The sequence below is a fragment of the Glycine max genome, chromosome 3, assembly GCF_000004515.6.
Source record: "Glycine max cultivar Williams 82 chromosome 3, Glycine_max_v4.0, whole genome shotgun sequence".
In the NCBI taxonomy this organism is placed as follows: domain Eukaryota; kingdom Viridiplantae; phylum Streptophyta; class Magnoliopsida; order Fabales; family Fabaceae; genus Glycine; species Glycine max.
Window position 1 is genome coordinate 41,712,427 of NC_016090.4, and position 13,219 is coordinate 41,725,645.

The 13,219-nt window shown below is 32.2% G+C and overlaps 1 protein-coding gene across 1 annotated transcript; it reads left to right on the forward strand.

Moving 5' to 3' along the window:
• Nucleotides 1-4,535: 4,535 nt before the first annotated feature.
• LOC100778286 (cell division protein FtsZ homolog 2-1, chloroplastic) lies at nt 4,536-10,095 on the forward strand. Its single transcript, XM_003521414.5, has 8 exons — nt 4,536-4,831; nt 5,065-5,796; nt 6,138-6,437; nt 6,836-6,926; nt 8,091-8,215; nt 8,633-8,725; nt 9,517-9,582; nt 9,697-10,095. The coding sequence occupies exons 2-8, from the start codon at nt 5,173-5,175 to the stop codon at nt 9,823-9,825; spliced, it is 1,428 nt and encodes a 475-aa protein (XP_003521462.1). The 5' UTR covers nt 4,536-4,831; nt 5,065-5,172; the 3' UTR covers nt 9,826-10,095.
• The last annotated feature ends 3,124 nt before the right edge of the window (nt 10,096-13,219 follow it).

Below are 13,219 nucleotides of genomic sequence, written 5' to 3' on the forward strand. Positions count from 1 at the left end.
GATGGAATGGGATGAAGAACACCTTTGTTTCCAAACTAATTTGTAAGCAACTTTAATCTCATAAACCCTAACCAAGAATAAAAGTTTATGAAATAATTGATTTTCAACTCTCCATACAAATTGGATGCCGAAGAGAGATTCTAATAACAACATGATAAAGTGAATAGAATTGATGGAATTGAATTATAAAGTATGATTTGTGATGCTTATATACGAAGTCAAACTAACTAACTAACTTCTCATCAAAGCTATCTATTTTAACTAACATAACATAATACTCAACTAACTTTTATAGTCTCTAATATCCCCCTCCAGTTGGAGAATAAATGTCTATGATTTCCAACTTTCAAATGAAATTGGTGAAAGAGGAAGCAAGAAGAGGCTTGGTGAATATGTCAGTTATTTGATGTTGAGTCTTGATATAAATTAACTTGAAGATGTTTGACTGAACAATTTCTCAAATAAAGTGGCAATCTATGTCAATGTGTTTTGATCTCTCATGATGGGAAGGGTTGGAAGCCACATGGATTGCTGTTTTTTATCACAATACAACATGGTCGATCCAATATTAACTTCAAAATGTCCTAGCAAATGCTTAAGCCATACAACTTCACTGGCCATTGATGATAATGCTTGATATTCAGATTCAGCAGAGGACTTTGAGACAGTACCTTACTTCACAGACTTCAATGAAATCAGTGCATCACCAAGAAATACACAAAATCCAGTTATACACTTGCGAGTGTCTAAACAACTGCCCCTACATCAAGCTGGCAAGTGTAAGGAATTATGAGCAGAAAAGATAAAGCCTTGTCATGGAGCAGATTTGAGGTATTGAAGCAAGTGGGAAACAACAGCCAAGTGAGTTGTCAAAGGGGTTGTCATGTATTGACTTAGCTTGTGCACTGCAAAAGTAATGTCAGGCCCACGAAATGGTCAAGTACATGAGCCTACCAATCAGCCTCCTATGCAGAGAAGGAACAAGGATTGGATCACCATTAGTCAAGGTCAATTTTAGATTTGGGTTCATAAGTAGTTGTGTTGGCTTATGTTGATGGACTGACAAGTGCACAAATTCGTCCCAAGTAGTAAAGTTAAAATGAAAGTCCGAGTATCGTATCCATAGAGACTTTATTTTGTACTTAGGTAGATAAATATTTAATTAAGAAAAAAAATTTGGAAAGGGTAGTAGAAAACGATAAATTAAATTGTTGAAAATTAAATCAAACAAGAAAATAATTAAACATTAATTTAAATTAATTAATTAAAGACAGAAAAGATAAGAAAATCCAATAATATTGTAGAAGGAAATTCAGAAGATGAGAATATTGGAAACTTAGCCTACCAGAACTACTCCTTGATGCAATGTTAATTATTTCTCTCTATTTATGATTATTTAAATTCACACATGCATCTACTAGTATACTTTAACTTTGGTCTCCCGCACGAAAGAACTTAATTTATCAATTTTCTCTCCCAAATCCCTTTACAAAACTAAAATAGTAAATTACATTAAGAATAAAGATGTATAACAGGCTAAACAAATACCAACATATCCATAGTGATGACTTTATTTAGATACATTTTCTCAGTTCTATTAGAAAATAATGTTTCCCAACACTATCCTAAAACTTACCATGCAAATGGGTGATTAAACCACAAACAATAATATTAAATACAAGAAAGGATAATGCAAAAGTAATACTCATGTATAAATAAGAAGAGAGATTACATCAAGGATAGTTGGCTGTCAAGTTCCCAACAAAGGGAGTTTAGGCTCTCATTATCATGGAGACTTTAAAATTGTAAGAGGAGAATATTTAGTAAATGGGGAAAAGATAAGAAAGGGAATTGAGTAAGAATGACTATGATTGTTTGTTTTTCCTTCTTTTAGCCTTTGCCTTCTATAAAAAATTGTATTCCTGTGTGTCTTCCCCTTCTTCTCTCTTCTTTTATAGGTGCAAATTAGTGAACTTTTGAATTAGTCTAATTTCCTTAATTAATAATTCTTTCCTTAATTAGCTTTTTTTTCTTAATTAGCCATTATTTTCTCAATTAGCTTGTTTTCCTTAATTAGCTTGCTTTCCTTAATTATTCATACATTTCTAGGTTTTATTTCCACCACTTTTAATATTCTATGTACAAAAACTTAAATGATGTTAATTTAATAATTATTTGCTCAAAAAGAAAAAATTAGAAGAGAAAAATTACAAATTTTTACATAATTTAACCTCAAAATATACTCATAATTAGCAGTTATCAACTTACTACCAAGATATCTCGTATCATCTAGCAATGATAGTGTGTACTTTCTTTGAGAAGGTGAAATTCCTTTACTAGATTTGACAATTCAAGGCCTAAGAAATATTTCAAATAGCCCAAAACCTTTAACTTGAACATGGATTGTAACTTGGTTTGGACCTCAACAGCACATGAAGAACTTGGACCAGCAAGTATAATGTTATCAACATATACAAGGAGCACTACTAATAAGGATTCAAAGCCACAAGTGAAAAGAGAATAATTATTTTTGGATTGAATGAAACCCTGTTGTAATAGGGGTAGAAGAAAACTTGCAAAACCATTGCCTGTAGGCTTGCCTAAGGCCATACAAGGACTTATTGAGTTTGCATACAAGACCAAGAGTAGTGGTTTTGTATCCTTGAGGCAAGTCCATATAAACTTCCTCAAACAAATCTCATTGAGGAAAACATTGTTAAAATCCAATTGTTGTAAACACCAATTCCTAGTTGTTGCTACTACTAGAAGCACTCTCATTGAGGTAAGCTTGGCAACAGATGAAAAAGTGTCTGAAAAACCTACATCAACTTGTTGTGTGTAGCCTTTAGCTGCTAATCGAGCTTTGTATTTGTCCATTGTTCCATTAGGTTTATATTTGAGCTTGTAGAGCCATCTACAGCCAATAATACATTGTGAAGTAACAATGTAGGTGAAATGCGAACAATACCAACTACAACAACGGGCACAATAGTGCGATTTGGCAATGTGATTGTCTTATTGGGAATTGTTTGATAAGACTCCAAATTTTTTAAGAAGCAAGCTACATGAGTGCCAACACCTGAATCTATAAGCCAAACATCTTTAAAGAGATTAAAGGAAGAAGTAGCATACAATATCATACCATTGGAATCATTTTCATTTTGTTTGGCACCTGAGGATAGACCTTACAAAAGATGGATTAGCTGCTGGTATTGTTGTGTAGTAAGTTGAAACTATGGTTGTCAGTCTTAATTCACATAACCCATAGAAACTTGATTCATTGAGCCAGAATTAGAGTGATTTATTGCTATAGAAAATGACTTGTTCATCTTGTGATTGGGTGGATAACCATTCATCTTGTAGCATTAAGCCTTGGTGTGACCTTGAATGACACAATGTGCCCAAATGGGACGATCTTTCTAATTGGGTTTGTTCTTCGAATCAGAACCTTGCTTCACAACAAAAGCATGAGGAGTAGCAAAAGTAGTACCAATTTCCTTATGTTTTTCTTCTTGAACAACCATAGAAAAAATCTCGGTAATGTAAGGAAAAGGATCCATATAGAGGATCTGACCCCGAATCCAAGAGTAGGCTTCATTAAGACCCAACGAGAAATACATAACATACTCAAGTTGAGCATACTCACACCAAGGTTTGATTCTAGTGCATGTGCAAGTATGTGCAGACTTTAACTTTAACAGAGACTCCCAAACATATACACTCATAAAACCTACTACCTTGTTAGAGAGAAACTAAATCACGTTCAATTGGAAAATTAAAGGTCCATTTTGCTGCCTAGAACGCTCCTTGAGATAATCCCAAATTGCTTTTGCAAAATAGCAATGTAGAACACTAACTTGCATTTCTTTTGAAAGAGACTTCAAAAGCCAAGAAGAAGCAACAATGTTGTCATTGCGATGCCAAACAATATGATTCGCATGACCCAAAGCAGGTTTAACAATAGAACCATCAATGAAACCAAATTTGTTCTGGTCAAGAAGAGCTATCTTCATTGTCTTCTTGAAGAACTATAATTGTCATCGGAATAACATATGAGAAACCAACATCAAACCAAGATTGTCTGAAGGGTGAACAAAGAAATAATTGGCATCATCCATCGCAATAGCCATGGGAGAAAACCAAAAGAAAAAAAAAACTTCAATGAAGAAGAAAAAAGTGCTTTAAAAGGAAGCTATAAAAAATCAAAGAATATGTGGACGATAAATCCCAACTAATAGCATGATAAATTGATAAAGTGAATAGAATTGAATTACAAAGTATAGTTTCTAGAACTTATATAGAAGGCTAAACTACCATAGTACTCAACTAATTTTTATATTCTCTAATATAATATTAACTATAATGTGCGGTAGTTAAATATATTTCGATGGTCAATAATTTCAAATATCAAATCGTTTAAAAAATTACATTATATCAGTACAAATGATATTTTTAACAAATAAATGCTCTAATTACTTAAAAAGAAAAAAAAAAGAAGAAAAAGTAGAGATAGGGAGAGGATGTAGAAATGAAAATCCTCATCAGCTGGCCGACTAGGGGTTTTCAATTCCAAAGCTTTCTGTCCTGTCTGTATATGTTGTTGGCATTGGCACACTCATTCTCATCGCACCGAAACAAAAACCTCCTTGCCCTTGCGGACCATTTTCATTTTTCATTTTTGAATTATCAACAAAAAAAGACACCTCAAAATGAAGCACAAACACTTTTTGTAAGAAAACAAAAACAACAGCAAATTCCACTGTTCGTTTTCACCACTCAAATGCTACTACTCTCACTTGCTCACAAAACAAAACCCCTTCAATTTTCTCAGGTCCTCTCTTCCTCTCATCTCCGTAATAATGTTACAGCTTTCATCTTCACATTAACTTTCTCAATATTTGTTGTGTTTTTTAATTAACTATATCATTTACTGATTCTCCCTTTAGATTCACTTACTGTGTTATGCACCTACACTCTACCATAGTACAGTTCCTTAATTATTTATCACTTGCCCTAATATTTCGGCCACTATTTAATTATTCATTTTTTATTTTCCACGAACAGGTATAGGAAGAAACAATTCCAAGCGAATTGCAACTTTCACGAACTGAATTTGTTTCTGTTAATTTTTTCGCGTATTTGTGAGAAGCTACGAATTTTGATACCGTGAAAATGGCGACATGTTATACACCTTCGAATGTTAGAAATTCGCCGGGGGTGCTGGCTGTAGTTGGAGGAAGAACAATTTCAGAGAATCACGTAGGTAACAGATCATGCTTCCTGAGAATTCAAGAGAGCAAGACCGTGTTTGGCAGCAATCGAAAGTGTGGTTCATTTCAAGTGAAGTGTTCTGCGATCAGTCGCAAGGATCCTTTTCTGGATCTGCACCCTGAGGTTTCAATGCTCAGAGGAGAAGGAGGGAGTGCATTGAACAGCCCTAGACCTAGAAAGGATGTATCAGGTGGAAACGTGGCCGAAAGTTTGGAAGCCACGACAACTCCGAGTAACTACAATGAAGCTAAGATCAAAGTCATTGGTGTGGGTGGAGGCGGGTCAAATGCGGTCAACCGCATGATAGAGAGCTCCATGAATGGTGTGGAGTTCTGGATTGTTAATACCGATGTTCAAGCCATGAGGATGTCGCCAGTCATTCCTCATAACCGGTTGCAAATCGGCCAGGAGCTTACACGAGGACTTGGCGCTGGTGGTAACCCTGAGATTGGCATGAATGCTGCCAAGGAAAGCAAGGAATCGATACAGGAGGCAGTTTATGGAGCTGATATGGTCTTTGTTACAGTATGTTCAACTGACCCCTTTTCTTTAGTTATAGCTTATGCTAATTGCATTATGAATTTTGTTTTAGTGCATGTGTCTCTATTGTAATACCAATATATATATATATATATATATAAGGAGGATAATTATTTGGACATATATAAAATTCTAGTATTTATTGTTTTGAATTTTGAATATTAATTAATGCCTATTAGAAATGAGGAACCAGCAATTCATGATCTTTGAAATCCTCAATTATGTAAATTTTTCAAAATTGGGATTAGGCACACTTGCAGTTGTACTGAACTTTTCATTATTGCTATATTTCATTAAACTTGAAAAATGAGAACTCATTTGTGCAGGCTGGAATGGGTGGAGGAACTGGCACTGGAGGAGCTCCAGTTATTGCAGGTATCACAAAGTCAATGGGTATACTGACTGTTGGTATTGTCACAACCCCTTTTTCATTTGAAGGGCGAAGAAGGGCAGTTCAAGCACAAGAAGGAATTGCTGCATTAAGAGATAATGTTGATACACTGATAGTTATTCCAAATGACAAACTGCTGACTGCAGTTTCTCAATCTACCCCTGTAACTGAAGCATTCAATCTGGCTGATGATATTCTTAGACAAGGTGTTCGTGGTATATCTGATATTATTACGGTATGGAATCATGAAGATCTTTGAACATTAACCAATACCTTCCTGCTTTTGCTTTGCTCTTTTTTTTTATCTCCATCAAATCTTGATTGTTAAAGGAGTAAAAAGGAAAGAAAGAATGAAAAGGAAACCTTGAGTATGTTTTGACAATTCAGTAGTCCCTACCTGATTCACTAAGTTGTTTGATATGTTGGTTCAAAGTTATGCCTTACCATTAGTTTATTTGCTAGAATTCAATATAGTTTTTTGTTATCAAATATGGATGCATGTGGGCAAAATATACTCTTGCCATCCCACTAATAAGATGTCCTGATTATATGTTTCCCATGGTTTAAAATTGGTGGTGTCTGTCTGTACTCTGTAGAATCATTTATGCTCATTTATTTTGTAATTGATTTCAGATACCAGGATTGGTGAATGTAGACTTTGCAGATGTTCGAGCTATAATGGCCAATGCAGGTTCTTCACTTATGGGGATAGGAACTGCAACTGGTATGTATGGGAACTGCAGATGGAGATGCATTACTGGTTCTGGATTCTGATCTTCTATTTGACCTAAATAACTAGCAACTTTTCCATACATTCTACAGTTATTTCTAAATTAAGTAAATTTTAAAATATGAATATGCACAAATATAAATGAGGAGATAAAAATATAATTATTGTTAAATGTTAAACAATGTTGAATTCAGGTATTGTAAGAAAGAAAAGTATAATAAATGTCTTGACTATCAATAATTAGAATTCTATTTTAATAGATAGGAATAAATTAAAGAGATAAGACTTTTGAAATTAATGAGATTATGAAAATAAATTATTTGAATCAATACTCGTCAATATATGTGTAAAGGAGGAGAGGGTTGTGTTAGGCCCTTGGTGGCCAACGTAAAACTCATTGATATACCATACAATCAATACACATAATCTCATTGTATATTAATTTTGTATGATTTGTCAAAATTTAAAATTCATATTCAATTTAGGAATGACTAAATTTTAAAAAAATAGTATTTCAGAGGGATAAAAAATATTAAAAAATATGAGATACTTAATCTAGAAGAAGTCATGTCTCACATGGCTTACTGAGAAAGAGTGTAGGTCCTAAAAGTCTTCTTGTTCTAGAGCAAGTACTCAAATTTAATGGCAATGGATTGCTATTAAACCTCTGGTTTGCTTACTGAAAACAATATAATATCTGTAGGGTATTGTGATACTTGAGCTATATATGCAGAGTATTGTAAATATTACCTTACCATAAGAAGCACATGTCTATAACTATAAGGGAATGATTATTCGACCAAAGTTTTTTTAGAGGCTTAGCTGGCATTGCCTTGCAAATTGAAAGTATTCCTTTATATTGCAAAAAAAAAAAAAGGCAATTTGAAGATTAGAAATGCCACACTTTAAAATTCTGGAGAAGCACACACATTGATGTTGAACATACTTTAATGATCCTCAACAATAAAAGTTTACCCCTTTACTCCACTTTCAGTTAGCTGATTAATTATTAAAATATAAATTAATTATCCTCTGATTGGCATACTCTGTTTTTATGGGAAGAGAGGAGGGTCAGAATTGATGAGCATATTCTGACCCATGTTTGCATATATTATTGAAAATTTGAAATTTATCTTCTGGCTTCTTTTTATATTGAAGGCAAAACAAGGGCAAGAGACGCTGCATTAAATGCTATCCAGTCACCTTTACTAGATATTGGTATAGAAAGGGCTACCGGAATTGTATGGAACATAACTGGTGGAAGTGATTTGACCTTGTTTGAGGTAGCTAGCTATCCCTCTGTCCCTTTTACTAATTTTAACTTTGCTAGATATTTGTTTCATCTGTAACACTTTCTTACATGATTGTGATGATTGTGAATTGTATCAGTTTTTCATGGATATGATATTTAGGCAAGGGTAAAAAATTTGAGGCTTATAAAAATATTTGTACAAAACTTTCTCTTCCATCTAGTAATCCGGTTACTATAATTCTGTATTGATATTTTTCTGGTAAGCTATTTGTAAGCTTGGTTTTTGAAGCAATCCATTCAGTGAGCAAAGAAATAAAATAAACTAGCCTTCATTTCTGGATTCTAAATAGCTACCTATTTAACTATCTGTAATCTATTATATTCATCATACTCATTCTATTTAATATGGTCCTTTTTATGCTATGGCTTCTAATACTATAATTTACAGGTAAATGCTGCAGCAGAAGTTATATATGACCTTGTGGACCCCACTGCTAATTTAATATTTGGAGCAGTAATAGATCCATCACTCAGTGGTCAAGTAAGTTAGGCTATGCAAACCTCTTCAATTTTACTTTTATAGTTTTCCCCCCTTATAAATTACACTTCTTTTTCCTTCAAATATGCTTAAATTACAATGTTCTCTCATTTAATTTGTTAGAATATATGAAAATATCTAAAAATGTTTTATCTTATCTTAAATTTTCTTCTTAGTTTCCTTATTTTCTCATTCTCTCTTAGGATTAGTCACTTTTTTTTCCTTATCATAATTTGTTTTCTTAATTATTTAGGAATTAGGATTATGATTAGTATAAAACTATAAATATTAGGGTTAGTAGTCTAGGTTTTATGAATATATCAAATACATCAATACATTCTAATACATTTCAGTTAATATCAACTAGTATTCATTCTTTTTTATCTCTCTTCCTCCTTCTATACCTAAAATTCCATAATTCAAACATAGTTTTTAAAACTACACTTTCCTCTCTTGAGAGATGAAATGTGCTACATTTTTTAGTCTATTTTAATGTAAACAGACCTACTGGTAGTGGTGAACCACTATGAATGAGCTTCCTAGAGACATTTGTCCTTTCTTTTACAACTTTCAATGTTACCGAAAGTTAATTTTGAGCATCCTATTGTTAATTTAAGACTTCAGAGGATGAAATAAAATTTCAAGTTAAGCTCTCTCCTATCTGCTTTTGAACTTAAAACATTGATTCCCTCTTTTAAGATTTATGCTTTTATGTTAATTTTATTCTACATGTTTTTTCATAGTCATGTGTCCTATAATTTTTTTAATTTGTCATGTAACTTGGTTTCATATAGGTAAGCATCACATTAATTGCAACTGGATTCAAGCGTCAAGAGGAAAGTGAAGGGAGACCTATACAGGTATGACTTACTACCCCCTCTTTCCTTTGTGTGCCAATCAGCCGCCCCTAGTCCGGGTCCCTCCTCCTCTCTCTGATGCAATACCCATGATTCTGCTTTTTGTTCAAAATGCAGGCCAGCCAATTTACACAAGGAGATACGGTTGGTATCAACCGGCGATCTTCCTCTTTCACTGATGGTAGCTTTGTTGAGATCCCTGAATTCTTAAAGAAGAAGGGGCGCTCACGTTATCCGAGAGCTTAATACTCTTCTCCCCAATTTCTTAATCCCTTGATTTCTTTACAAAGTAATTTTTAGGGATACAAATCTCATCAGTCTAGGTATTAGATCCCGTTTTGCCCCTTTTTTTTTTCATTTTTAGGTTCGCATTGGGCATACTGTTGTTCAAGAAAGCAAAGTACTTTCAAAACCGTTGTTTACTGAGTCGAGGCTTGTTGGCAGGTTTTAATAAGTTTATTAGCTTGTATTTTTTGTACAGAGAATATATCAGTAATGGTCAGGGCTTGTTATAGATATTTGGCTTGTTAGCGTTACCATCAAATCAAGATTATGACAACCGCAAACCTAGTCAACCACAGGATTTAAAGTAAATTAAAAATCTTGTACATGACTGTTTCTTGGTTTCAAGGTAAAACCAATAATTCCAGTTAAAAAAAAAAAGTAAAACCATAACGTTTCAACATTCTCACAAGCCAGGTGAAACTGCCCCCAGACTTCCTAATCTTACCTACCCATGTGGGTCTCCGCAATAAAATTTTACGTCTTTGTTGTTCAGAGTAATGATATATTTCTCTATAATTTTTTTCTTACAAATTTTTCTAATATTTTTTTTTGTATTAAAATGGTGTAAATACATGGAATATTTTGGAAATTTTGTGAAGCATTTAACACTATTTTGGTTCGCCAAAAAAGTAATCCCCACTAATCAAATTAAATAATAATAAAATTATTATTTAACTGTCAAAATAGACGTAAGAATTAAAACTTAGGATTGAAAGTGTTTGATGGAACACTTCAAAGGATGATACAAATAAAATGCTTATAATTCAATCCACAGTTATGCATATATGTTTACATAGATGAGTGATAAAAATCTGAAATCCAAGGTATCAAATAAAAAAAATTAGGTTCTAAAAAAAATTAGGCTGCATCCTATCATCACGTCGGCCGAACACTTTCAAAGTGCAATTTCTCTAGCTGTCGTGCGTGATCACGTTTAATGACTTAAAATTATGTTGAAATATAATTAATATGATTTTAGATAAATATTCAAATACTTACTTTCATATTAAGGAATTGATTATGGATCTAAAACTAATTTTGAGTTGAAATAATTTTAAAAGAAATACATTGACTAAAAAAATTATATTATCAAATTTTAAATATAAATTATTTTACTTTCGTATCCAGGGGCCTAACAAAAACACACCCATGTGATTGGAAGGATAAGGAAGGTCCACACTTTCGTATCAACTGAGTGACAATTAACCAAAAAAAAAACCTGAGTGGCAGAGGAACTTGATCGGTTGATCCACTTGTCAGTCTCAGTTTCCACGATCTCAATTATTTGAAGCATTAATGTTGTACCTCCTAAAATAAGTACTAAACTAGGTAGGAGAAATTTGCTCACATGAATAGTGATTCCTACAATAGTGTAGAGAAAAGATAGCTTAGGGGATGTGCATGGCGTGGCGAATGGAGTTGATGGAGGAGTGAAAGGATGCTTGGTTTCTCCATAAGCTAGCAACCTTCACATCGTTTGTTTTCTGATTGTTAGAACACCACCCTCGAATTCATTAAGTATTTGATATGGTTTTATTAAAAAGTATTTTTTCCTTCAATTTATTAAACTTATATTATGAAATAAGTATTTGTGTAAGTGCTTCGGAGAGGTTTCAAAAATAGCTTTGATATGTTCATAAGCTACTTTTAACTTATTTTAAATAACATATGAAAACAACTTATATGTAATATAAAAATAGTTTAACCTATTTCATCTTCGATTATATAAAAAAAAATTATACATATATCATATGTAATCCTTCAATAATCGTTTGATTAAGTTGTTTATTGTTTATTCAATCTAATCCTAAAGCTTAAATCACTACAATAAATGGCATGGCATGACATTACAAAAATTATTGGATAAAGTGTAAATAGTATATGCATTAACATTGTTTAGGATTTTTTTAGTGTTATTCAGTAACTATGATAAATTTATTGGCATTTACAATAATTATTTTAAAACAATAATTTTTAATTGATTAATTATGCAAATTAATTTAATTTTTACTAGAAAAAAAAACTCTCAAAATGAATTTATAAATGTTGATTTAATTTTTATGTATTATTGGTATAAAGATTTTTAAACTATCAACTAATTTTTTTCTCAACTTGCTTTCAACCTTCGTCCTCATGTTTAAGATGGATTTGTCACTCCAAGAAATTTCAAAATTTGAATATAAATCCGAAGGAGGGAATTCTTAATTTTAGTTTATTAGTTGGGTTGGTTGATTTCAGTGGATGGGAATGTTGTTGGCTTGATATGTAATTTTCTTTTTGTTGGATCCTTAGATATTGTTTTATTTTATTCAATAACTTGATATTATAGGCGTGTACGTTAAACTTTTTTTATATATATAATATTCATACCCTGTCCTATATATAAATACACTAATGAAAAGACACATGTACCTACATCTCCAATTTCATAATTGAGATGAAGGACGAGTTTGATGCATGTTACTAAGTTAGATAATAAAAGTAAAACAACGCGGTATGGGTAGCTGAAAGTACAATAAAGCCTATTATTACCGTACAAAAAATGGCTTTTAGTTTGTCAGTTATTTGACAGTTAATGTATATAAATAGTTTTGAAGGAGAAAAAGGAAAGAAATTATAACACGGGGTTAAGGTAGAGAATGGGACTTGGGGGAAAAAATGGTTTATTATAAATATATATCCATTTACTTTTATTTACTTGTTTATTATTACATTATTTATCATGCCAATTTTTTTTTTCTGTTTATCTCTCTTTCTTTCACCTTATTCTATTCTAAAACCATCCCAGTTTAGTATTATCCAATAATTATTTATGAGAAGATTAAAGAATTTGTGTATTTTTTTTCCAGTAATGATATGCTTAGTATGAAAATGTTTAATATGAAACCTGACAAAGAATTTGCAATTAATGGACTACAGTATGGGAATTATCTTCTATTTCCCCTCCCCGTAAAAAAAATCCAGAATTTGCAATATTAGTCTTAATCGTCTAAATTTGTAACTAATTATCTGTAGTACTGTATTCAATAGTAATCTTGATCTTCGCCTCCACAGAACAACAAAATAGTAGTGATCTTTATTTTTTTTTAACACGTTTTGTGGGGGAGTAAAAGATATTTTTCTAATTTATTCAAGTAATAATTTTTTAGACTTGTATTTCGTGTTTCATTATTTATTTTATTTTCTTCCATAACATAATCATTTTTAAACTTGACTATAAACTAAATATTGTTTGTGTTATCAAGACCTCACAATAATATTCTCCTAAGGAAAAAAGAAAAGAAAAAAAAAACACAAATATCTTTTCTGGCATCTCAAGAGCACCTGTCTCATCAAAACACGTCACAACAGTATT

Excerpts from the sequence above, each read along its gene's own strand:
- LOC100778286 (XM_003521414.5), top strand. The coding sequence starts at position 5,173 with ATGGCGACATGTTATACACCTTCGAATGTTAGAAATTCGCCGGGGGTG. Across the intron at positions 5,797-6,137 it reads CTGATATGGTCTTTGTTACA|GCTGGAATGGGTGGAGGAAC; the intron begins GTATGTTCAACT and ends TCATTTGTGCAG. Across the intron at positions 8,726-9,516 it reads ATCCATCACTCAGTGGTCAA|GTAAGCATCACATTAATTGC; the intron begins GTAAGTTAGGCT and ends GGTTTCATATAG.